This window comes from Zingiber officinale, chromosome 6B (genome assembly GCF_018446385.1).
Source record: "Zingiber officinale cultivar Zhangliang chromosome 6B, Zo_v1.1, whole genome shotgun sequence".
Classification (NCBI taxonomy): Eukaryota; Viridiplantae; Streptophyta; class Magnoliopsida; order Zingiberales; family Zingiberaceae; genus Zingiber; species Zingiber officinale.
In genome coordinates, this window is record NC_055996.1 from 18856907 (window position 1) to 18881944 (window position 25038).

At 38.7% G+C, this 25038-nt stretch overlaps 2 protein-coding genes and 2 long non-coding RNA genes across 6 annotated transcripts; all 4 read left to right on the forward strand.

The window, feature by feature from the left end:
- The first annotated feature begins 3182 nt into the window (after window positions 1-3182).
- On the forward strand, window positions 3183-3919 carry LOC121989972. The gene is made up of 3 exons (XR_006114382.1): window positions 3183-3415; window positions 3555-3629; window positions 3864-3919. It is a non-coding gene; the product is annotated as an uncharacterized LOC121989972 (long non-coding RNA).
- A 5749-nt stretch (window positions 3920-9668) lies between these two features.
- On the forward strand, window positions 9669-11442 carry LOC121989973. Its single transcript, XR_006114383.1, has 3 exons — window positions 9669-9725; window positions 9874-9961; window positions 10212-11442. It is a non-coding gene; the product is annotated as an uncharacterized LOC121989973 (long non-coding RNA).
- A 2621-nt stretch (window positions 11443-14063) lies between these two features.
- Window positions 14064-15044, forward strand: LOC121992190 (ubiquitin-related modifier 1 homolog). 2 transcript variants are annotated; one of them, XM_042546390.1, is made up of 5 exons: window positions 14064-14216; window positions 14312-14363; window positions 14455-14530; window positions 14609-14691; window positions 14820-15044. In XM_042546390.1, the coding sequence occupies exons 2-5, from the start codon at window positions 14341-14343 to the stop codon at window positions 14935-14937; spliced, it is 300 nt and encodes a 99-aa protein (XP_042402324.1). In that variant the 5' UTR covers window positions 14064-14216; window positions 14312-14340; the 3' UTR covers window positions 14938-15044. The 2 variants fall into 2 exon arrangements, with proteins under 2 accessions (XP_042402324.1, XP_042402325.1); XM_042546391.1 differs by having other exon boundaries at window positions 14087-14220.
- A 3452-nt stretch (window positions 15045-18496) lies between these two features.
- On the forward strand, window positions 18497-24245 carry LOC121992191 (E3 ubiquitin-protein ligase At4g11680-like). Of its 2 annotated transcripts, none has more exons than XR_006114818.1 (5): window positions 18497-19211; window positions 21696-21815; window positions 21891-22043; window positions 23052-23213; window positions 23846-23975. XR_006114818.1 is itself a non-coding variant. In XM_042546392.1 (5 exons), the coding sequence occupies exons 1-5, from the start codon at window positions 18676-18678 to the stop codon at window positions 24014-24016; spliced, it is 1122 nt and encodes a 373-aa protein (XP_042402326.1). In that variant the 5' UTR covers window positions 18503-18675; the 3' UTR covers window positions 24017-24245. The 2 variants fall into 2 exon arrangements, 1 of the variants encoding a protein (XP_042402326.1); XM_042546392.1 differs by having other exon boundaries at window positions 18503-19211; window positions 21891-22023; window positions 23846-24245.
- Window positions 24246-25038: the final 793 nt, after the last annotated feature.

The following is a 25038-nucleotide window of genomic DNA, read 5'->3' on the forward strand; positions in this document are numbered from 1 at the left end:
CAGAGGCGCAGGACCCCCAGAAGAGTTATGCTGATTGGAGACGCAAACCATTAGAGTTCTCTGTTGTCGACCATGTATTTATGCGAGTTTCACCCACGAAAGGGGTGAAGAGATTTGGCCTCAGAGGTAAGCTAGCTCCGCGGTACATTGGTCCTTTCGAGATCTTGGAGAGGATCGGAGCGGTAGCTTACCGACTGGCACTACCACCGTCCCTGTCAGGCGTGCACGATGTATTCCACGTATCTATCCTGTGGAGATACGTGCCCGACCCGACGCATGTGCTAGCAGATATCCCAGTTCCAGTTCAGCCTGACATTACATATGAGGAGATTTCGGTACAGATTCTCGATCGGAAAGAACGTCAGTTGCGGAACAAGACTATCCGGCTGGTTAAAGTCGGATGACAACATCATTCGGACGAGGAGGCTACTTGGGAGCTCAAGAATACTATCCGAGCTCGATACCCCCATCTTTTCACTTGAGGTATGTGATTTAATATACCGTTCAGCATTCATACTTTCTATATCTGTTGTTAGTATTTGCTGATGGTAGATAACGAAATTTGGGGACCAAATTTTTATTAGTAGGCGAGAATATAAAATATCGAAAATAGGCGAATATTAATAAGGGAATTTTCCGAAATTTTTGGATATTTTTCGAGAATTTTTCGGAGCTCGTACGGACGAGTTAATGGGGATAAAAGCGGGGCACCGGGAAAGCCTGTTTAGGCTACCCATTTAAGCGAGAAATTGTTTATTTTATAAATTTCTTTTTCCTTTTCCTTATTTCTTTTCCTTTATTTTCTTTTTCTGTTTTCTTCCTCGCCGAGACCTCCCGCACGCGCCCGATGCCTTCACTCGCTTGCCCTAATCTCCCTTCTCCTCGCGCCGAGTCGCCGACTCCTTGCCCTAACCGCAGGCAGCGGTTACTCCTCCTCGAGCATACAACCCCTCTTCCAAGCCCTCTCTTCTTCTTCTCCATTTTGTTTTCCTCCCGAGCCGCACACCCGACGCCATTGTCATTACTCTTCCTCCTCGCCAAGCGACGACGTCGATCGCCGGCCAACCGTTCCCCCCTCAACCCTAGCACCGTGCCCCTCTTCCTCTTAGCCTCTCCACCAGCCGCACTCGAGCACCGGCCGCCGACAAATCTCCCTGTGCTCTAGCTGTTTTCCCCTTGCCACGGGCTACTGCCGCCGCCGATCAGCAGGCACTCTCCAGCAACGCCGGCGTCCTCTCATGCCCTAATTCCCGACTCAGTGTCTGGTGTCGGCCTTTTTGCATGTCACAAGGCACCCCAAATTAATAAAGATTGGAACTCAATTAAAATTAAAACAAGTATTGTAGTAACGAGTCCCGAGTCGTATTTTTCCAAGGTTAACTAGTTAATGTGTGTGTATCCTACAATTAGTTCCAATCAAATTCCTACATCAACAAGATCAATTTAACTTTTCATTTAATTAACACTTCAAACTGAATCCTTACACAATCACAAATAGATCAAAGAATGTCCATTCTCACCTCAACATGATTAAACTTCTCCTCATCAAATTAACAACAATTAAACTCAAATTCTTAAGTATCAGCTCATCAAATAAATCAATTGAATTCCCTTCCATTCAAGTTCACAGAAATAGAGCCTTCAAGTATTTAACATTGACACTCTTAGTAGCCATAACTCAACTCAAATTCTCATCAAAGTTACAAGAACCGAAAATAACAATCCATTCTCTATCACAATCAAATTCAACACTTACTTGATCACCAAATCTTGAATTCACTCCACAATCAACAAGGTTAACAGAATTTATAATGAAACTAAACTCAAGAATTGAAACTAAACTCTAACTTGTTGAAACCAAAACATGACTTAAAAACTAGAAATAAGTTGCAAACTAAGTTAGTAACTGAACAAGATTTGGATTGCCAAAAAATCTCAAGGAATTAGAATTCGAATCAGAAATAAGAACTGGGTTTTTGCAACAAAGAAAATCAAAACAGAATTGCATAAGAAAAACTCAAACAAATTAAAATAGCAAAGTAATGGATCAGATCTGAGGATCTGAACATGAACATCAACAATTCAAAGACAAAACAAGTAAATCTAAACCCTAAGCATTCCTTAAACCGTATCCAAGCTCAAACTCCTCCAATCTGCTGTAACACAAACAGAAATGCCCTCGGGACCCCTATAAGCATTCAACAACAATCCAACAAGCTACCTTCTATTACCAGGGAATGCTCATAGCTCTTGGAAACCTCCATTCGAGCTCACATTCATCTAGTAATCCCATCAACCGAAGAACAGAGCTCAGGATCTGTGAAGTTGCAAACAAGATCGAATGGCCAATTCAACACAGTTTGGCTGCGGAATGGAGATCGGAAAAGGTCCAGTAGCTCTCAGGAGACCTCCCTCTAAGCTCTGGTGGATGCGAAGATCGCCGATTGGGAGACCTCCACAATCGGAATCGCGGCGATGAAACAAATCCCAAATCGCAATCGGGAGACCTCCCTCAAGCTCTCTGATCAACGGAAGATGGACGCCGGCAGCTCGGGTATTGCCGTCGGTGAAGAAGCCAGCTCTCAGATCTGGAATTAAGGAACGGGAACTCGGCGCCGCTAAGGAAGAAGACGATGCTACAGTGAAGAAATCGCGAACGCCCGAGCCCAGCTACTGTAGCTTCTCACGCAGGTTTTTAAACCTCCTCAGTTCAGATCCAACGGCTGAGATTCATTTGGGCTAGATCAACGGTGGAAAGTCATCCAAAATCCGATCTGAATGTACTGATGTTGATCTAGGGTCTGGATCTACTCTCCTGTAGGTCGGATCGATCAGATCATCACTGGATGGTCCAGATCAGCCCAGTCTTCAATGAACGGTCCAGATTAATCCGGCTGGATCAATGGCTGGATGAACTCAGATCTGGATCAAAACTTCTGGATCTTCATAAATGGCTCAGATCTGCTCCACTTTAAGGTGGATCGGCCAGATCTTCAATGGATGGCTCAGATCTACTCAATCTTGGATGAACGACCTATAATGCTCCGAGGCTTGATCTTCTTGTTTAGCCCTTGATTTGAGCCCAAATGCAGCCTGATCTGATCGGGTCCATGACCCTTTTTGATGCCTACAAAATAATAAGCAAATATTAGCATCAAATACCATGAAAATAGACTAATTTGCAATTAGGTCCAAAATTGATACAAAGTATAAAAATGTAGTGTAAATGTGGATTCTATATATGAAAACTACATCAAACCATGATTGTGTGAATGAGAATAGTATAGTAAAATCATGGTTATCAGTGTCCTAACTGTGATCGTGAGGTGAGTCCAGCAGAGAGGCTACTTTGTTGTTGGGTTTTCTTGGATCCGGCAGTCACTCTTTTCAGCACCAGCATGACTGTGAAATTGAGGTAAGGGCTTAGGGTTTGGTTTCTGAGTTTGTGCTATGTTTCTTGTCCTACCGTGAGCAGCCCTTGTATAGGGTGGAGGTTATGTTAGCTAGGGATGGAGGTTTCTAATTGTAGATTCATTTTGCTGGTGGTGTTTCAGGTTTCCAGCAGCAGCTATTCCTTCCGGCAGCACTATCTCTAGTTGTGGATCAACATCTGTACTGTGAGAATTTAGGTAAGGTGTAGTGCAATTGTTTCTTTTGTTGTAGCGTGCACCAATTTGTAGGAAAGGACAAGAAATGAATGTCACAAAAATCTATTTAAGTCTAAGTTGTTATGAGTAAATGGATTAGGTTTGGAATTTATCTAATGGTATGATTAGGGTTTATCCTAATTTAGAGTTAGAGGTTTTATTTAGCTATTTATGCTAATTTTAGCTAAATAAATGTATGTATATCGGTTGACACAGGACTTTGACGCGAGACGAGTATCTCGACGTCGGATTTGGACTGATTGGACTTATCCTATTGGAGGCGGGTACTTTTGACTTATGTCATTTGATATGCATAGTAATGAATTTAACAAATAGAAAAGATTATGTTTCTTATCTGTTTCGGTTAATCACTACCCAATACCTGTTACATACTTGGTTGATTGCTTGTTTTTCATCTCATACTATTCCTTACCTGCTTATACATGCTTATAGGGGTAGTGATATACCATGTTTCACCATGTTCAGGACATATATCTGATACCTTACCTGATCTGTGTGCCCTTGATATGATTTATTTGCTATGGTGCACATCATATGTATATAGATTGGTTCAGTATATTACCATGCTTAGTGGCATGCACCATTCGCATGATTGCATGCTGTGTGATAGGATTGCTCCATTATTGTCGAGCACATCACCAGTTTCATCACTGTTCGGTGCTCCATTGTGACGCTTATGGATAGCGTGACGCAGCGTGGTAGCACGCCGGCTTCTTCCTGCTCGGGTCCGCCCACGGGTAGTGTGATGCAGAAGTACGTTAGGATCCCTCCTCGCCATAGTGTAACGGAGACGAGCATCAAGGCCCCCATTTATGATTTGGGGTAGGAGTATGTGTGTACTCCGACAGATCCCGCCCTTGGGCAAGAAGCGTGATGCGTACAGCACGGTCGTCACAACCCTACCCACTCATCCCACTTTGTTGTGAGTCGGTGGCCGGGGTGACCATGACATCGCATCATACGATGCATTTATTGCAGGTTTATGTTTCACGCATTTATATGCCGATATTGTTTGGGTGCCCATGATCATACGCATACAGATTTCTATACCTCTCGAATGTTTGTCTTATACCTGTGTCCTGGTTACAGCTTTTCTCCTGCTTACTTGCATTTATCATTCTTATATCGGGAGTACGCATGATTAGTGCTAGATGTTAATTCCTTACTATGTATATCAGTTGTTAGACTCACCCGCCTCCATTGTTGATATTTTTCAGGTTGATGCTGTGAGAGTTCCAGTTGCTAGTCCCCTGCAGACCGCGAAAACGCCGGATGAACTTTTAGTTTTATTGTTTTGACTACGTCCGACTTATTCGGTTTTGATACTATGGATCCGGTATGAATGTATGTGTCGATGGTTTTGTGTTCGATATGTTTTATTACATGCTCGCTCGACAGAAGAGGCAAGTCGATCTTATTATCGGATTGAGCTACGAGTGTAGTTGAGTAGGTTGTTTTTGAGTCCTCCTATTCTAGTTTTGTTATCTATTAAACTGCGTGGAATGTCCGTGTGTTATTTTATTATATTATTCCAGCCGCATGTGGTCGAGGTATATGAGATGTAGAAAGTTTCGATTGTCATCAGACAGGGAGACGTCAAATCTTCTGGACAGACTTCATTCGTTGGTGTAACTTCTGACAGAACTCTAAGCAGCAGAAGGGCTATTTCGTCAAAGTTCTCAAGTTCACATTGCTGAAAACGTTTCTGCCTCTAAGCCGAAAGGCGGAAAGAAGAAGAAGAAACAAGTTGGTTCGGCAAAGAAAGTAATTCGACCTCAAGGGACTGGGCCGCAGGCAGGTGTGAAGAAGCCGAAGGGCAAGTGCTTCACATGCAAGCAGTCTAGACATTGGAAGGTGGGCTGTCCTCGCAGAAAGGAAAACAATAAAGGTATATCTTATTCATTAGTTGTTGAAACATGTTTAGCGATGTTATCTATCGGTACCTAGTGTGTAGATACGGGAGCTCCTCCGCTCAGTCGGACTCAACTACTCTTCCCCGTGGTGACTCGACTCGATAGCTCTTTTCTACTCGACCGGACTGACGCTCCGGTCATTGCAACGTTCTTCTGCTCCGTGATGAGCGCTTGATGATCTTGGATGCACGGGTGTTTGCTTGGACCAGACCTTTGTCAATCGGGCTCTTCTTGCCCGATTGGCCACTGCAGTAGAGCTCCGCTCGGTCCCCCTTTGGTGAGCCCGTTGGTTCTCTAACATTGACCTTCTTGACTTTGACCTCCACGTCGGCTGTTATCCCTGTCCTTTGACCTTAAGTGCGGGTCCCTTTTTATCATCAATATATATATATATATATATATATATATATATATATATATATATATATATATATATATATATATATATATATATATATATATATATATATATATATATATACAGGACTGATATCCTGTGGGACTTCGTTTCCGCCCTTGTGCACGACTACAGAGCTGGTATAGCAGACGTGGCTTATTTGCTTCTTTTATTTAGCTTTGGCGTGGCTTCATTTGTTTCTTTTATTTGGCTTTTGCTTTTTCACAGAACGCGTGAAGCTCTCTTCGGCAAACCAAAGGGACGAAGCTAGGGCACGTCGTCCTTGCCGCGACAAGTTCTCTCGGCCGCGAAGCTTCACGACGCTCTCTGTGCTCAGCAAACTCTCACAACGACGATCTTTGTGCTTTGCATTCTAGCCCCGACGCTCGCCGCATCCTCTCACAGCGAAGCTTTCCCTTGCTATGCGGTGTCCTCTTCCCTCGACGGGGAAGCTTCGCAGCGAAGCTAGGGTAGCGAGGCTTGGGCAGCAAAGTTTCTCCTTCATTGTTCCTCTCGACTGTGCTTACCGTCGTCTCCTCTCCAGGCATATAGGGTTTTCTACCAACTTCTAGCCCTAGTTTCGCCCCTCTATGTGAGACTCCTATACCTCATTTCTATTTACAATCCGTTTTTCCTGACATGTATCTAAAGGATCACACTGTTTTTATTTTCATGCGACTTTAGAAGATCCATTCTTCTTACCCATTCCTAAATGAAATGATTCAAAGCTTAATATTAAAATTTATGTTTATGTTTAGCAACTTGACAGCTAATCACCATGGCAGATAATTAATAGTAAGATTCAAGATGAGTTTGGGCAATCCGGTGGTTAACAACTGATTTTGGTTAAGGATTCAATTGAGATTTTTAGCAACTTATAATTGAGGAAATGTGCATTTTTATAATCTTTCTTTTTCCTTAATAAGAGTCCTTATATCAATTTGTATTCGTTAAAAAAAAATGCACATCTGCATGCATTTTTAGCAATTGATTGTGTTTTTTTTGGATGTCTTATTGTTATCTTTGTGTTTTTGTTCGGGTTGCATGCATGAGCTTGAAGTATCATTCTTATAATATTTTTTCTGGCTATTTGATAATGATATGCAGAATTTCATTTCATCTGCATCTGAAATTTCTTAGCAATGGGTGAAAATCATGGTGAAGATCAGCTATACATTTCTCAAGTTGCAGATGATCGAAAGCCAAAATATGGGATGAAATTCTCATCAATAGATGATGCATTTTTATTCTATAACCAATATGCACGCGAATCCGGATTTAGTGCAAGGATAAATAGTAGCAAGAAAAATAAGATAACAAATGAGGTTGTGTGGAAAACATTTGTATGCTTTAAATAAAGGCATACAGATGATCAACGGAATAAACAAGCAAAGGGTGATCAACGGACAAGGGAAAGAACACGTGGTGAAGTTAGAACTGGTTGTAAGTCAAAGATTTCACTTGTCAAGAAACAAACTGGATCTGTATGGGTTGTCACTAATTTCACAGAAGGTCATAATCATCTACTATCGACTCCTTCAAAGGTGCATTTGTTATGCTCACATCGTAATGTTTCAGCAGCCAAAAAAAGCATTGACTCAACGGTTTTCAGATGCCAATGTGCCAACTTGCCAACAAATGCGATTATAAGAGATAGAATATAGAGGGCCCGAGCAAATAGGTTGTACAGAAAGAGATATTAGAAATTTTGAGAAAGAGCTAAGGGATGAACAAAAGGGTATCGATGCTGAAACACTAATCGAGCTATTTGCATCTGAGAAAGAGAAAAATCTAGCTTTTTTCTTTAAATACCAGACTGATTCAGATAACAGATTCAGTAGATGTTTTTGGGCTGATCATGTATCAAGAACGGCATATAGTGTATTCGATGATGTGGTTGTATTTGATACAACATATAACACCAACAAATATGGGTTGATTTTTGCACCATTTGTAGGAGTGAATCATCATCACCAGACAATTATTTTTGGTTGTGGCTTTATAAGTGATGAGAAGACTAAATCTTTTGTGTGGCTGCTTAACAAGTTCATAGAAATCATGCCTAAAGGTGCACCAAATGTGATTATCATTGATCAGGATCCTGCTATGACAAAAGTCATTGCCCAAGTTTTCCCTCAAACAGTGCATCGATATTGTTTGTGGCACATACTGAACAAATTTCCAAAAAAATTGCATCCTTTGACTTTTCGTGACTACTATTAAAGTATAAATAATGTCATTAGAAATTCTACAACACCTGATGAATTTGAGAATTCATGGGAAGAGGTTATCAAGTGTGCTAACTTAGAGGAAAATGATTGGTTATCTTTGATGTATCGATTGCGACATAAGTGGGTGTCAGCTTATTTTAGCCATGTATTTTGTGCTGGAATGTCAAGTAGGCAGAGATCTGAAGGCTCTCATGCATTTTCAAGAGATATGTCTCAAATAAAAACTCATTGATGGACTTTATCACCTGTTTCAATAGGGCACTGAGACACCAAAGGCACAATGAGTTAGTTACAGATGATATTGATATGAATGAGCATCCTAGGATTAAGACAAACTGACCAATGGAATATCAAATGGTTAAATTGTATATGAAAAAAAATGGATGGAGTTTCAAAGTGAAATGAGTGAGAGTCATGGTTATTATACGCAACAAGTATCTATGGGAGTTGACTCAGTGGTTTATCATGTGATGAATTTTCAAAGTTGTTCTTCCTCCAAACCAAGGGTGCTCACACATGACAAATAGAGGGATAACATATCCTGTAGTTGTAGGAAATTTGAGTTTGATGACATTCCATGCAGACAGATGTTAGCTTTTTTTTGTATCGACCAAGTGTTTCATTTGCCTGATAAATATATACTCAAACGATGGACACGAGATGCAAAGGTTGGAGCAATATATGCTTTGGAGGTGCAAAATTTTATTGATGTTCTAGATAGGATTTTGATGTCAAGGCACTCAAGGTTATCTTATAAAGCTTTAGTATTAATTAATGATGCATCTTTGACAAATGAGGGGACAAACTTCTTGGATGAGCAATTGGATTGTATTTACAATAAAATTCAAGAGATGAATATTAGTAAAACATGTGACAATAGAGGTCAAAGGAAGAAATCTATGGATGAGTCCCCTAATATTATTGATCATTCTTTAATAAGAACAAAGGGGTGTGGGAAGAGATTGAAATCATCAAAGGAGAAGTCAACCTCAAAGTCCCGGTTATGTCGTGGATGTGGGCATCGAGGTGTGTCACATGACAAGCGCAATTGTCCCATTTTACAGCAAGGGTATGTGTCGATTAATTCTCCATTTGTATGATAATTTTATTTGCAAATCAATATCTTTTATTAAATGTGTACATTTGAAATGGTGTTGATTGTCAGATCAACTTTGGATAATCATCATAACAGCGATGATGACACATATGAAGAAGAATTGGCATCAATAGCAGGCAAGTATTATCAAAGTTTAATTTAAAGTTAGTGGTTGATTGATTGAGATATTAAAATTAATAATTGTCTTTATTATTGTAGGTTCTAACAATATTCGTTAGCAAATAAGAAATGGGGTAATATTATGTTTATTCAGTATCATTTTTCTATGGTAGAGATAAATTGGTTAAAGTTATCCATGAAAATATTGTTAAGGTCTTCCTTGGGGTTCTCTCTTGCAAGCAGGTGGGTCCTCTAAATCTCAATGCATTTGATCTAGCAGCATTATTTGACCGAAGGCAGGTAGACATCATTCTACAATTGGTACAATTGGTTTGTCCATGATGTTTTTTACAAGGATTAAATATTTGGCATTATTTAGCTTATGTTTTTCCTCTTGCCTGAGATGGTGATGCAGAAACAGAAATTAATAGTTGATTGATTGATGCAGAAACAGAAACAAGCTTGAGTTGGTGATGCAGAAACAGAAACAAGCTTGAGTTAGTGATGCAGAAAACGAAACAGAAACATTTGAGCAGGTTGTTTTGAACTCTTTAATTATTTCTGTATCTATTTAAACAAGCGTCATACTTTTCACATTTGAGTAGGCTATTGTGAACTCTTTAAGCATTTCTGACTTTAAGCATTTCTGTATGGAAATTGGGTGTTGCTATTTTAATTTGTCAATGTAAATTTCATCAAAAATTACTCCATCTGTTGTCAGTCTTTGCAAATTTATTTTGAGACTAGTAGATTAACAACAAAGGTAACTCTATCTGTACCCTGCAGGACTTAGAAAATGCGCTGTGCGAACTGCTGTGCTAGCAGGTATGAATTACATTGATTAAAAGTTTTTGAGATCTATAGCAGCTGAATTTTGATTGACAATGACAATGCTGTGCTAACTGGTAGGTATGATTCATTTTCTCTTCCAAACGCATACTTTTGTTGGTCTCTGCTTTGTCCATGTCTTGAAGCATATCTGCTTTGTTATGCTTCTTCACTTTCTTATATCTTATTTTCATGTTATAGTTCAACATCCAAAGGTTGTCATTCAAGGTGATCCAAAGGCTATCACTAGAGGATAGAATGTGACATACGTGATGATTCATGGTCTATATTGCTCACCGACTGGCATTACTTACATTGATAGTGATTCCCTTGCTAGAATTGTAGTGCACCATGCCCAATGCTATATAATTTTTTGTATCCACAGGTACCAGAAAAGTCTGCAAAAGATTGCTTTGATAGAATCCATGCCAATTTTGCAACTCCGCCTCAACACCAGCCACGTTCAAGAGCCAAGAAAGCTGATTTATCTCCAATAGTCCATTTTGCATTCGGAGACAAACCTCTAGATGGCACAAAGTTGAAAATCAGAAAGGCAAGGGGAACTCCAGATTCTTTGTTTACTACAGGTTTTCTGATGAAGTGCAGTGAGAGGTCTTCCTCAGCTCATAAGAGGCCTTTGTCTAGGTTTAAAACAAATGATGTAGATCCAAATCCAGAGGTTCTGAAGCGGATTAAGAATGTTGCTTTGCATGAGAGATATATTGATCATCTACATTGTATAGAAGCAAGAAGAAGGAGAACATACCATGGTAAAGAAAACCATGTCGTTAGTTGCATTAATATGAATGATACCAGGCCACAATCTAGAGTAAATAAAAGTTACGATGGTTACTTTAATGACTGAAGCCCAATCAGTTATCAGCCATTTTCAGGACAGGCAGGTGAATGCATTGGATTATGATGATGATAGTAGTTCTGCAGGGAACTGTAGTTTTGATTTGGATGACGACGCATGAGCAAATCTTCTTTCACTTTACAAGTTCGGCTGTGAAGATGAATTCATCAATATTCAACGCTCAACATCTGGTTGAAGTACAAATCCTTGGAAAAACAAAAAACTTCTGGGCTTCAGTTCCTATAGCTTGAAAATGTATTTTGTTTTTGCTAGTAGAAGACTAATGAATTTGGATCACCTCTTTTGTCTTTTTAGAAATGGATTAGAAGGTTATTATGTGCAACATAGCTTTTTTGTTTTTAAAAACAATGGATTATCAAATAAATGCAGTGGCTGCTGCAGCCTCGTCTTCCAATCCACCTGTTCGTTTTCCTTTGTATGCAAACAAATCTTCAACCATTCCTCTACGAAGCCACTAATTGCAGTCCAGATAATATTTCCAGATAACATTTCCAATTGCAAGAGACGATTATAACCATCAAGCAAACATACAGTACGCTAAAACTATTAGCTTAACAATATTTTGATGCAAATCATTAATTCTCAAGGTGCATAGCAACTCTACCATAGCAACAAACCACATCATGAAACCAATTTAGCTTAAAGTATCATTTTGATTTCGATACAACACTTGCAACTACTCAGAATAAAATTAGTGTTTGAAATTTGACTCATATAATGACTTGAAACAACATGCCTAATCATCATCATTATCATCACTGATCATAAGAGAATCCGACTGATGTTCTGGCTCTTTCAATGCATCTTTCAACTTAATAATTTTTCAATTTTTGAAAGTTTTCTCTTTAAATTTGAACTTGAACTTGAAGTTGCACATGATATTTCATTTCAACTTGGTGCAAAGGAAGTTGGTGTAGATTTTTTTATCTACGTATACCTCAAAAGCTTTTTTTTGCCTCCTCTCTACTTTTGAAAGATTTGTGTATAGCGCCCTTAAAGCGAATAACATGATCAGAAGCTTCTGCCTATGTTTCATAAATTCCCGGTTCACGTCCAATAAATACAACATATGTTTTTCCCTACATTTAAAATAACATTTAGAATCTTATAAAGACAATATATTAGAACTTAAATGAAATGATTACCATGGATTGGATATAAAGAGTCGAAGTTTTGCAAGTTTCCTGTAAAATCTATAACCAAAAGAATATAAGTTATCAAAGAAAAAATGTTGAAATCCAAATGAGACATGTCAACTGTAGAGAAATTTCATAAATAACTGATTGGTATAATATTGATGCAACCGATAGACAAAACATAAATTTTCAATTTAACATTTCTCTATTATTAACTAAATTTTATTCATAACACTTCATTTGACTAAGGAACCGTATTTATAACACTTCATTTTTAGAAGATAAAAATAAATTAATAAAGAGGTTATAATTTGTTTATGTAAATAAACTATAAATATTGCAACTCTAACATGTGGCCATTGTATTGTATGTTTTAACTAATCAAATTAAAGCAGTATATTGTGACCAACTTATTAATGGTTAAAATATACACAACAAAAATACTAGTGTCATTAGAAAAATGTAATTATATACAAAGATCCATGTTGATTTTCTTGGAAATACTAGTGGTTATTATAGCTGCAACAAATAGAAGACAAGATCTAGATCCTGCTCTTATAAGGTCCAAGGATTTGCAATCTAGCCATCACTCATACTTTTATAATTGTCTAAACATGCTATTAAGATAGTTATAAACTGCATGCTGGGTTTCAACTGTTAATTTTCTTTCTTCCAGCCGCTTTGATTCTACAATTATGTTTTCCCTACCGGATTTATAAACTCATGTCGAGATAGCTGCTCAATATGCAAAGCACCTATTGAAGACCGAATTACTACTGCTAGCTTCAGCTACACAAGGGTATCGTAGTATTTGTTTTTTTTCCACTTCTATGTGCATTTGGTCAAATGACTACACTATCTTAGTCAAGTGAAAAATCATGAAAAGACAAAGGTACTCCAAGAAAAAATAGGACAAGGATATCTGGGACAACAACCTACCTTTCTCAATCTTTCATCAAGTTAGAAGATTTTTAAACAAATAAAGCTTTCGAGAAAACAGAGATGAACAAAGATCATTTAGCCTTACATAGAGGTGTCCTCGTATGCGCGAGGCGGTGACGAGCTCGATCTGGAAGCTTCGTGCCCTAGCTTCGGGTCAGAGGTTTGACGAGAGAGATCGCCCTAGCTTCGTGCCCTAGCTCCGCGTCGGAGGTTTGCCGAGAGAGATCGCCCTAGCTTGGTGACCTAGCTCCGTGTCGGAGGTTTGCTGACAGAGATCGCCCTAGCTTCGTGCCCTAGCTCCGCGTCGACGAGGCCGGCGTGCCCTAGCTCTTCGTCCCTTTGGTTTGGCGAAGAGAGCTCGATCTGGAAGATTCGTGCCCTAGCTTCGCTTCGTCGCTGTGAGAGTTTGCTGAGCACAAAGAGCGTCGCGAAGCTTCGCGACCGAGAAAACTTGTCGCGGCGAGGACGGTATGCCCTAGCTTCGTCCCTTTGGTTTGCTGAAGAGAGCTTCACGCGTTCTGTGAAAAAGCAAAAGCCAAATAAAAGTCAAATAAAAGAAACAAATAAAACCACGTAAAAGCTAAATAAAATAAGCAAATAAGCCACGTCTACTATGCCAGCTTTGTAGTCATGCACAAGCGCGGAAATGAAGTTCCGCAGGATATCAGTCCTGTATATATATATATATATATATATAGTATATTGACATGGCATATTAAAATTTAAAAAAATGAAAAAATTAAGAAAACAAAAACTTGAGAGATTTAACTAGATGCCCTGATGACCATTCTGAAAGAACGCGACGACTTCACATTTCTTTTATTTTTATTTTTATTTTTAAAATTAAGTGCCCTTTTGAAAATTTGAGACGTCTTTTATTTTTTTCCCCACAAAGAAAGAACCCTAACGTCGCTTATTAGGTTAACCAGCCGTGAACCGTGCCCCAACTCCTCCTTTCCCAATCCGGATTCGCCGGCGGCCTCGCTCCCTAGAAAAAGGCAGTCATTTGTAGGTGGAAGGGCTTCTTCTCCTCCGTATTTACGATCCTAGTTACCCAATTCGCTGCCTTTCTTGTGCCCTTTATTTTCCTGTCCTTTTTTCAGCTGCGGCGATCGACAAAAGCAGAAGAAAAATGCATCTCACGCTCGAATTCGGGTAACCTCTTCCTCCTCTTTTCTAACTTTTACTTCGTCGTAGTTTCGACCGTTATCATTCTCACCTCGCTCCCATTCTTGCGGCACTTCAGCGGCGGCCTTGAGCTGCTCTGCCAATCCATCAAGATCCACACCGTGGACGTCAATCCAAAACCCGGAGAGGAAAAGGTAACATGAAATCGCCTCCGATTTTGTCCTCCCTGTATATATTACAACTCGTGATCTTCTCGGCGTCCTCTCCCGCAGTTATTGATGCGTGACCTCTTGTCCTGGGTCAAGTCGAATCTGATTAAGGAGCGGCCTGAGATGTTCGTGAAAGGGGACTCGGTGTACGCATATTATCTTCTAAGCTGTTCGATTTGTAGTTCTTGCCTTCATGATTTTAATCGTGTAAAGTTACGTTTTTGATGACTTTGTTTCCGAGTTTCTGATGGATTTCTGGTTTTTGGGTGCGCAGGAGACCTGGAGTGTTGGTTCTCATAAACGATTGCGACTGGGAACTTTGTGGTGGCATTGACACTGCGCTGGAAGAGAAGGACGTCGTGGTGTTCATTTCTACCTTGCATGGTGGTTGAGCATCAAGCCTGCAGGTAGACAAATCTTTAAATCGATTCTGTATGAACACAATGTTCTTTGTAACGCTCTCTAATATCTGCAGTCGAGTGAGGTTTTTCTGGTTCAATTTTCTTCTTGTTCTTCATTAAGACAACAAATTTCTCTCTTTCTCGGGACCATGCTTCGATTGTTCATCATTCAATTATCATCGAGGAATCCTCCTCAAGCACGGCATTCACCAGGAAATGCAAGCTGTTAAAATCCTATAGATTTCTTTTCTTTCTTTTTTTGTTTTGTTTTGTTTTGTTGAAAAGATGACGATTCACCCAATTGCATTAAAAAGGAATGAGATTGCACTTACCCCTGTTTCAGTTTGCAAAAAACTGCAGTTAAAATATGCACCTGTGTCAACCTCCGCCTTCATCATAGCAACTCCGTTCTTTTTCAACTTTGTCATTCTGCTCTTGAACTCTTAACCTTAGCACTGCAAAAGCGTCTTGTCACTGCAGCATAAACCATAATGTGCATCAGCTAACTATACTCTTGTTATAAAAGGTGATAAAATTTACTCCATACTCTTTATCTTAGCACAGAGATTGAATATAATGGCAAGCTGTGGGTTATAATACCATCCAGCCTAGACTATTAGGCGCCCATCCAGGCCCATGAGGGTAGCAATATATATATTCTCACAATGTGGGTGATCTTGTCTGAAAAGTCTAGAGATGATGCACTGGACACGGTGACTTAGTGGTTGATTCGTGGAAGACTTTTCACTCCATGGGAAAACTTTCTCTCAGCCTTGCACATACAGAAACGACTCAACAAAATGTCAGTACCTTGGAATCAGGAGGTGTCCCTAGGGAAGGTCCTCCGGTAGTCAAGTCAGTACAAGCCCGAGCGGATGAATGAAGAACAGAAAGGAACATGTGCACAGGAGTAAAGTTTAGATGTTCAGAGAACGTATCTTTCCAACGGAGAGAACTCCCTCTTTATATACCACTTCTCATAATTTCCACAATCATGAGGTGGAAAAGTGTATCAGAGGTTGTTAGGTAAAGGAGAGTGCGCAATCTGAACAATATACAATAATTGTTCGAGAAATCTTTCATTTATTCATATATATACCTTTTTTGTCGTTTATAGTTTGTGGCATTGTTGAGGCCGTTGAAGGAATATGTTGTCATAAGTGGTTGACTGATAGGGAACATAATAACCCCTTTAAAAGGTTCTAAAAGAATATTCTCTGACAAGTTGTTAGCATTCCCTGGCAATATTATTTCCTAGATGCATCTCGGTCGAAAGTTGGCCAGACTAAGCGCCCCTTGAAGTGAAAGCAGAATGGAAACTTGAGTTTTATAAGACTGGCCGGTATTTTGTACTACTCTACTATACCTACATGGTCATGTTGCAGCTCTGAATGAGTTACTACTCGATTCTTGTTGTACTGCTCTGTCATCCCTACGTGATCATATTGGAGCTCTGTGTGAGATATTGACCGGTCTTTAGAATCGCTCGAATATATGGAGTCATCTGGAGTTCTGGGTGAGGTATCACTCGGTCTTTAGGGTCGCTCGGATATATGGAGTTATCTGGAGTTTTGGGCAAGCCGTCCGGTCTTTAGGGTTGCTCAGATATATGGAATCATTTAGAATTCTCAGCAAGGTACCACTCAATCTTTAGGGTTGCTTGGATATATTGAGTCATCTGGAGTTCTGGGCGATGTATCGCCCGGTCTTTACGGTTGCTCAAATATATGGAGTCATAGAAACTAGTCCCTTGAGTCTGGACGGCCTTGTGACCACCTTACCATGTACAGGGCTACCCGCTTACCCTTAGGACTTGAACGTTCGTTCTTCAGGAACGATCAACCCTCAAGCAGCCCATCTTTAGAACGATTGACCCTTAAGTAGGTCATCTTTGCATTGGAGGCCTTAGTACCTAGTCGAGAGTCTAAACTCTGCCCCAGGGTGACCCTTGACCTCCACCCTATCTTGATTTTGACCTCCACCTCATCGTAACTTTAATTGCCACATCATCGTCTGGTCCGCTCGTTACATCTCATATCAGTGGGTTTTCTTTAAAAAAAATAAAAATAAAAGGGCATCTCAGATTTTATAAATTATAAAAGAGCATTTTAAAAAAATAATCAAATGGACCGTGTTTTCATGATTTTATCTCAAAATTACTCTTGGACTTAATACTATTGTAATAGTTATTGGGTAACTTCTATAATGGGTAAAAGTTATTGGATAATTGTTATAGCGTGCAGAAACTATTCAGTAGTTGTTATAATGTATTTAAGTGAGTTTATGATTTAGGATTTATACCGTGTAGAAGTTATTCAGTAGTTACTATAATGGATAGAAACTACCTAATAATTGTAATAATGTATTTAGTGTGATTTTTGGATTTAAGATTTATGGTTGATATCTAAATACTATTATATTAACATAGTGTTTATAATTATTTTAAAGTTATTTTTGATGATGTTTAAATAATTATAACTAAATAATATTTTGATATAATAATATTTTGATATCTTAAATCTTAAACTCACACTATACGTTGTACTAGATATCGAGTACGTTGTACTAGATATCGAGTAGTTTTTTCATGTTATAGCAATTATGAGTAGTTTCTACGATATAAATCTTAAATCCTAAACTTATTCTAAGCACATTATAGCATTCATTGAGTATCTTCTATATATTGTAGCGATTTCTGAATAGTTTTTACCCATTGTAGTAACTACTAAATAATTTTTATATGGTATAAATTCTAAATATTAAATTTACTCTATTACTTTTTACACGTTATAGTAGCTACTAAATAACTTTTATATGTTATAAATCCTAAATTTTAAATTCACCAGCTATCTAGTAATTTTTATAATATTGTTGGATCACAAGGTATTTTCAGAATAGGAGTGATGTTTCTATTAATTTAATTTTTGCCTTGGTTTTTTTAGCACTAGGTTTGCAAACAAATCTAGTCGAGATTTGGGGTATTCAAGTTTGTTTGATAAGGTAACTGAGTCAAATTGAGTTAAACTTAAATGAATCAAGTTTTTGAAATGATTGCTCAAACTTAACTTATTTTATTTTTTTTAGCTTAAGTTTCTTTGAACCTTAGCATTGAGATATTATCGAACTCTCAATTCAAACTTAGTTTGAGGTTTGTTCGTTTATATGTTATCGAGCTCTCAATTCAAGGTTATTTGATTGTTTAAAATTTTTACCTATGTGATTGATTATTAATTTTGATAATTCAAATTTTTTTTTTATTCAGCATATTGATAAGAATTTTATTAATAAACATGATTCATAAATATTATTTATGAATATTATTCATGAATATTAATAAATTGTATATATATATTTAAATTTATATTGTTTAATTTAACTGCTGTCCAAATTTATTTTATTGAATATAAATAGGTTGTTTTTCGAACGTTTAGTTCATTTAGTTTACAGCCCTATTTATCACATATCACATAGGCTCGTTCCCGTGGTCCGCGATCCACATTTAGGTAAAACGGTTCACGCTTCTCAGCCTCGCCTGGACGCTTTCGCTTGGCTGCTGTTGCTGTCTCTGTTAAACGAGAGGCACGAGAATTGTGAACGTATTTTCCGACTCGTTCACCCTTCTTTAGGGTTTCTCGATTTCGATCAGCATGACTGGAATCCGCCGGAGCTATCAGGCGTAGCGAAAGATTTCCAGCTCTCTTGCTTGATTTCGTTTCTTGGATCGTAGAGATGGCTGCTGCGAGCCTGGCGACCCCCGGCGCTGCCTCGAGCGCCGACCCCGCCCCGCTGCTCGGTACCCGCAACGGCGGCCGCCGCTCCGGCCGCGGATGGGGCCTTCTTCACACCGCTCGGTTCCTCCGACGAGCGAGTGGCCGGCACATGATGCGGGAGCCGTCGATGATGGTGCGGGAGACGGCGGCGGCGCATCTGGAGGAGCGGCAGAGCGACTGGGCCTACTCCAAGCCCGTGGTTTTGCTCGATATCCTGTGGAACCTCGCATTTGTGGGCGTCGGCGTCGGGGTGTTGGTCAAGAGCAACGATGAGACGCCGTCGATGCCTCTTCGGTTGTGGATCGTCGGGTACGCGCTACAGTGCATCCTGCATATGGTTTGTGTGTGTATCGAGTATAGGCGTAGGCAGATTCCCGAGGGGGCTCACCTGGACGAGGAAGAAGGCGGGAGTGGAAGGACCTCCGACTCAAATTCACCAAATGCAATAGGAGAGGCTGCAGACGATGAGCAGGGTGAGCAAGGAGGCAGTACTAGGTAATGGCTTACATGCTATTCATCTTGAATGTAACAGTTGGTAACATCGGCTTCCCATCAACCTATGAACATGCATGTTCAATATCTTTTTCTGTTTAATCGCATTGACTAATGGACATTCCAATTTCAAGATACTCATACTATCTCTTTTACCTGGAGATTAAAGATTTATTTTGTTGTTGATATTTATGCTGTAGCAAACTCCAATATAGTGCTAACTCATATTATGATACAAATATCAAGATTTTTAGAAAAGAAATAAATGAGTCTCCAAGACTGCCCTAAAGAATGTCCCAGTGTGACATTCTGATTCTTCATCTTAAGGATTGAATAGAATATTCATCGGTGCAACTGAGTTTGAGTAATATAACAAGGAAATCTGCCTCCTGACATTCTAGGAGAGCAAAAACAAACAAAATAAGTACATGTCTTGTAGGAAAAAAAAAGAGAAAAATAAAAGAAACATTTGTCACACATGATGACTTAGAATAACCGTTATTACATCATTATTATCCACAAACAAAATTTGACTCCTTCAAGTCTGGTTTAATGTCAGAAGCTCCCGCACCCATCTGTTGAATTACCCATGTGATACTGATCTTAATTATGCTTGATTTCATGTGTCCAATAAACCCAATACATGTGATAAAACTGGAGGACTTCAAATAAATATCCTTTAATAGAATAGGTGTAGACTTATAGTGATGCTGACAACTGGAAAATGCACATAAGATGGTGGGGAACTGCACGTTGAAAAGGATAGCCTGATGCATGAAGCTCCCGCTATGCGGGTCCCGGGAAAGGATCCATTCTACGCAACCTTATCCTGCTTTTTGCAAGAGATTATTTTCAGGATTCGAACCCGTAACCTTTTTGTCACAAAACAACAACTTTATCATTGCGCTAAGGCTTCTCTTCAGAGATGCGGGGTCCCAGGGAACTACACATTGAAGTGGTGGAGAAGTCAAGATGACAAGTATTTCCTAACTAAAAATCACATTCCTAACTAAAAAAAGCTCACCACTCGAACAAATCCACTAAGGAAAGAATTAAAAATCATTATTTCCTTTAAATTGCAGTGCTAGTTTTTGTGATTTAAAATGCCAAAGAATTTAAATGACGAGTAAGTGTGCAAAAGGATTTATCATAAAACTTTAGTAGAGAATGTTTTGAGGCTTTGTGAGTTCGAATTTCAAGCAAATGTTGAAATCCTATTTCAAGCTGGGGTTTGGTCCCTAACCAAAACAAGATGTGTTGGCCATTCTAGTGCTAGTGCTAGTGCTGTGATGAGCACAATTCTAGGTATAAGAGAAGCATGACTAACGAACCCTAGGTGGCGGTGATGGAGATCTAAGTGGTGGAGGAGGAAGATGTCACGACTTGGAGAAGAGGTAGAGGAGGAAGAAGATGGCAACTCAAGGAAGAGGCAATGAAGGTTGAGCGACTGAGTTTTCCACTTAGCGATTTAGAGATGAAGGATGAGCAGGTTGTCACGTCTCATGATGAAGAATAACTGGATTCGGAGCTTCTAAAGATTCTAGTGATGAAGGTAGTAGTTCACTTGCCGGCTTTGCATATTGATAGTTCTATAGCTTTATGTGTGCCAATTGGCTTCACATGTGCCAATTGACTGACGGAACAAAAAAAGTTTGTCTGTCAACCAATATAGAATGAGATTTAAAACACTAGGTTCCGATAGTGGATAATTGACTCCTAGGAATTTTTATTAATCCTGGAGCATGATGTATTCTGTGTCAATGCTTCAAAAGTAAATTTTGAATCCGAAGCATATGTTTGGGAGTGTGTCAGTAGATCAACACATGGAACTCACCAATAAACATCCTCCGTTCCTTGTGTTGACTCATGAATTCACAGTAGAAGGTGAAGACACTGACAGAGCTCTCAGAGATTCATTTGTATGATGTTGTGGTCTTTCAGTTACACACCACTATGGATAAATGCACCTCCAAGAACTGGCACACCTATTCGTGTATATGTTTCAAATATTTATGTGACAGATGTGTACTGATATGTTATGGATTTGAAGGAATATCTGTGTGTTTGCTTTCTTGTAGCTATACACCTTGTTGTACAACATTGTGTAGTGTATTTTTCTCGTTAAAACATGAAATTTGAGAATTCAACAAAAATAAGATACTCAATAACCTGTTTAGTTGCAAAGAGTTCATAAACTCACTATTCTCTAATCAATTACCTCTCATATTATTATCCTTTTTTTTTCTAACTTCAAATAATTTCTTCATATTGATGATTGGTGTTGGATTGCCATTCAAACATTTATGAAAGGAAAATGTAGATGATACATGCTACAAGTTGTGATTATGGTCTACAGATTTTTCTGCATGAGTACTAAAAACTTTTGTAGTGGATGGGTACCACCTTTGTTTTCATTTCAATAAATGAGTTCTTGTTAAAAATTACAAGTTGCATTTTTCTTGATCCTCCGTCGCTCTATTATGGCAGTTTTGTGAAACATTTGGAGTCTGCAAACACTATGTTCTCATTCATATGGTGGATTATTGGATTTTATTGGGTTTCTGCTGGAGGACAAGAGCTGACCCATGATGCGCCACAACTTTACTGGTTTCTCTATGACATAATATGTTTACCTTTGGTTCTAGAATTTAGTCTAATCTAATTTATTTTTTTATCTTGCAGGCTGTGCATAGTTTTCCTAGCGTTTGATGTATTCTTTGTTGTCTTCTGTGTTGCTTTGGCATGTGTAATTGGTATAGCTGTGTGTTGCTGTCTGCCTTGCATCATTGCAATTTTGTATGCTGTTGCTGATCAGGTGGACCACTTTGAGTGCTGGTGCAATTATTTGTCTTGCTTTTATGCAGCAACTGTCTTTCACTTAGCTGTCATATTGGACCATTGTTTGGGGATCTCAATTGTTTGATACTGCTAGTTTGAATGCATGGTTTAACATAAAACTTTCATCTATGCCTAGCATACTACAGCTCTTTTTGGTAGTTTGAGTGCTTTAACTTTATCTTTGGTTTCTTTGGTATGCTAATTTCTGTCATCGTTAAGTAATTATTCTTGAATTTAGTTTTATGGATACATTAAAAGGCTTCCATCTTATATTAATTGGCATGTGTTATTTCTGGGCAAATTTTCCATAGGGCACGCCTAACTTTTCTTTTTCCCTAAATCGTGCACCCTATTTTCATTGTTTTTCCCTATATCACATAACTCGTATCTTTTTTACCCAAAATACTCATATAGTGTGATTTAGGGAAAAATATAACTTAGGTGTATGTATTGTGAAGTTTCTTAATTTAGATGCACTTATCAGGAAATTAGTAGCCAAACACCATGGTTTAGTGAAATTAACCATGTTATTCTTTTAAAAAACTTTTGGTAGCACAAACCATAGTTGGAAATATCAGCCAATCGTCTTATGGATTGGCTGAGTTGGAGTGGTCAAATGAGCAAAACAAGAGAAGAATGTGATGAAAAAAAATCAAAACTCATGAATTTATGGAATTGGGCAATATTTGTCCGGATGGTTGAATTCTTGTTCAATACGACTAGGAATTGGTCCAACAGAAGCCACTCAATAACTTCAGGTTTAAATTCACTTCTCCACTATCTTTCATACTCATCATTCTTGCTCAAAACTCACAACTCTTTGGTTTCTCAAAAATCTTGGCTTCCATTTGCTCACAGTAACAGAGGTGTCCAGTCCTAGTCCTGCACGTGATTATGTGATAATACTTTTTGAACCCTCGAAACCAAATACACAAATGTTATATTTTGTTATTTTGCCATATGGTTTGTAGAGTTTTGTTAAGCATATTTTCATTCCTGAAACAGGAAGGAGCATCTGAAGAAGATATATGCCAACTACCAAAATACAAATTTCGCAAGATTGAAGATTCGGAAAAGCTTGATGAGTTATCAGGGCGTTTCAGTGGAATCATGACCGAGTGTGGAAGCGATCCACCTGTGGAACATGCCCTTTCAGCAGAGGATGCTGTAAGCTTCCAAGCTTGACCATTTCACTTTTTTGGTTGATTCCTTGTTGCTATATTATGTATGAATTAGTTATTAGGTAAAATTCAGATGCACAAAACAAATTTGTTACTTAATCATTTACTAATCACAGTGTGAGTTGCAAGGGCTGCTGTAAATCACTATTCCTGTTAAATGTGGAGTCATTTTCATAACATAGAAGCAAGCCATCGGATAATTGATTTCCTACTGCACATTTAAGCTACCCGATTATGCAATTATTCTTTTTTTTATTGATATTGATTCTCAATAACTAATGTGTGCATAAGAGTAAACTCCAGATTTTTGCTGAAGACTTGCTCTTGGATCTGTGGGAATTTCTAAAGAATTGTTTCTTGAGAAACCCTTCGTTTTAGATTATGTTTAGCCAACACAGTTTACTGTAATGAAAGTGAGGTTTGGTAATTTTGATATAGCAAGATTCATAAACTGTTTTATACTTATAAATCTGTCACATACCTCTTTAAAAGCTTCAGTTCTGTGCTTATATCATAGTCATTGATAGTTATAAGCTTTTTTTTTGTATGTGTGTGAGTGCAATAGTACAACCGAGTCTCCAGTCTTGTTAAGTTGATTCACTTGTTATCTACCTGCAGGAGTGCTGCATTTGCCTTTCACCGTATGAAGATGGTGTAGAGCTACGTGAACTTCCATGCAACCATCATTTCCACTGTGGCTGCATAGATAAATGGTTGCACATTAATGCCACTTGCCCACTCTGCAAGTTCAATATTATAAAAAGCAACAACAATGGAGGGGAGGTGTAGTTGATGCTGAAGCCCTGTACTGCTGATTGGAAATGTTATGTACTGCCTTGCATTTCAGAGGTCTCAAGTTGTGTGATCCAGGAGAGAGAGAGAGAGAGAGAGAGAGAGAGAGGTGGCAACTTTTTCCACCTCACCTTTCGGTACCCAATGTTTGATAGAAGAAAGACTGTTGCAAAGAACATGCTTAAATGTAAGTTTTGTGTGCTTCTGTTGGCTATTTTCTTAAAAATGTTAGCTTTCAAGATGGCAAAAGTTGAATACGTTCGTCCCAGTGTCTCCGTCAATTCGTTCCAGGGTCAATATGAAAGAGATAAATCATGGGCAGTTATTAATCTTGGGAATAGTGACTTCTTTATAAGGGAGAAAAAAATGCTAGCTTTCAAGTATCCACTTCTAGAAGTCTGGATGAACCGTCTATTTTCTTACAAGTGCTAGCTTTCAGAGTATCCACTTTTAGAAGTCTGCATGAACTGCATTTTGTAATCTCATTCTGCCATATAGAAATATGATTGTTCTTTTCCGCACTTTGAGTTTGACAAAATTGTGTCGTGTGGTGGCAGCCAGAGAATGAGACCCTGGAATGGTCCTTCGGATCGCTCAACCTAAAAAAGTAATCGTCCACAATATGCTCGATGTATTCTTGTCATACTGTTGTTTTGTTTCGAAGACGGTTCTTTGGAGGCAAACAAGCGACGGCTGAATTGATGGGGTTGACTTTCTGATTAAAATGCCAAATGCTTGCCTCTGGGCGAGATCCGTTTGATTTCGTGACCATCATATCCAAAACAAAATTGTTTACTGCCCTTGAATTCCAACAATTTTTTTTAGACAATGTACAATAATTTACTTAATAAAGACAGATCTATACGCAGCTCAAATAGATAATTCATTGAGAAACAATAAATTTTAGATTTAATACGCAAGGGGTAGGGCTAATTGTTGCTTCTTTTTTTTTAAGAAAAACGATGAATAGACTTGAAGACCTATAAAGACTGCCTTGTATGTATGTATCAAGCACGAAA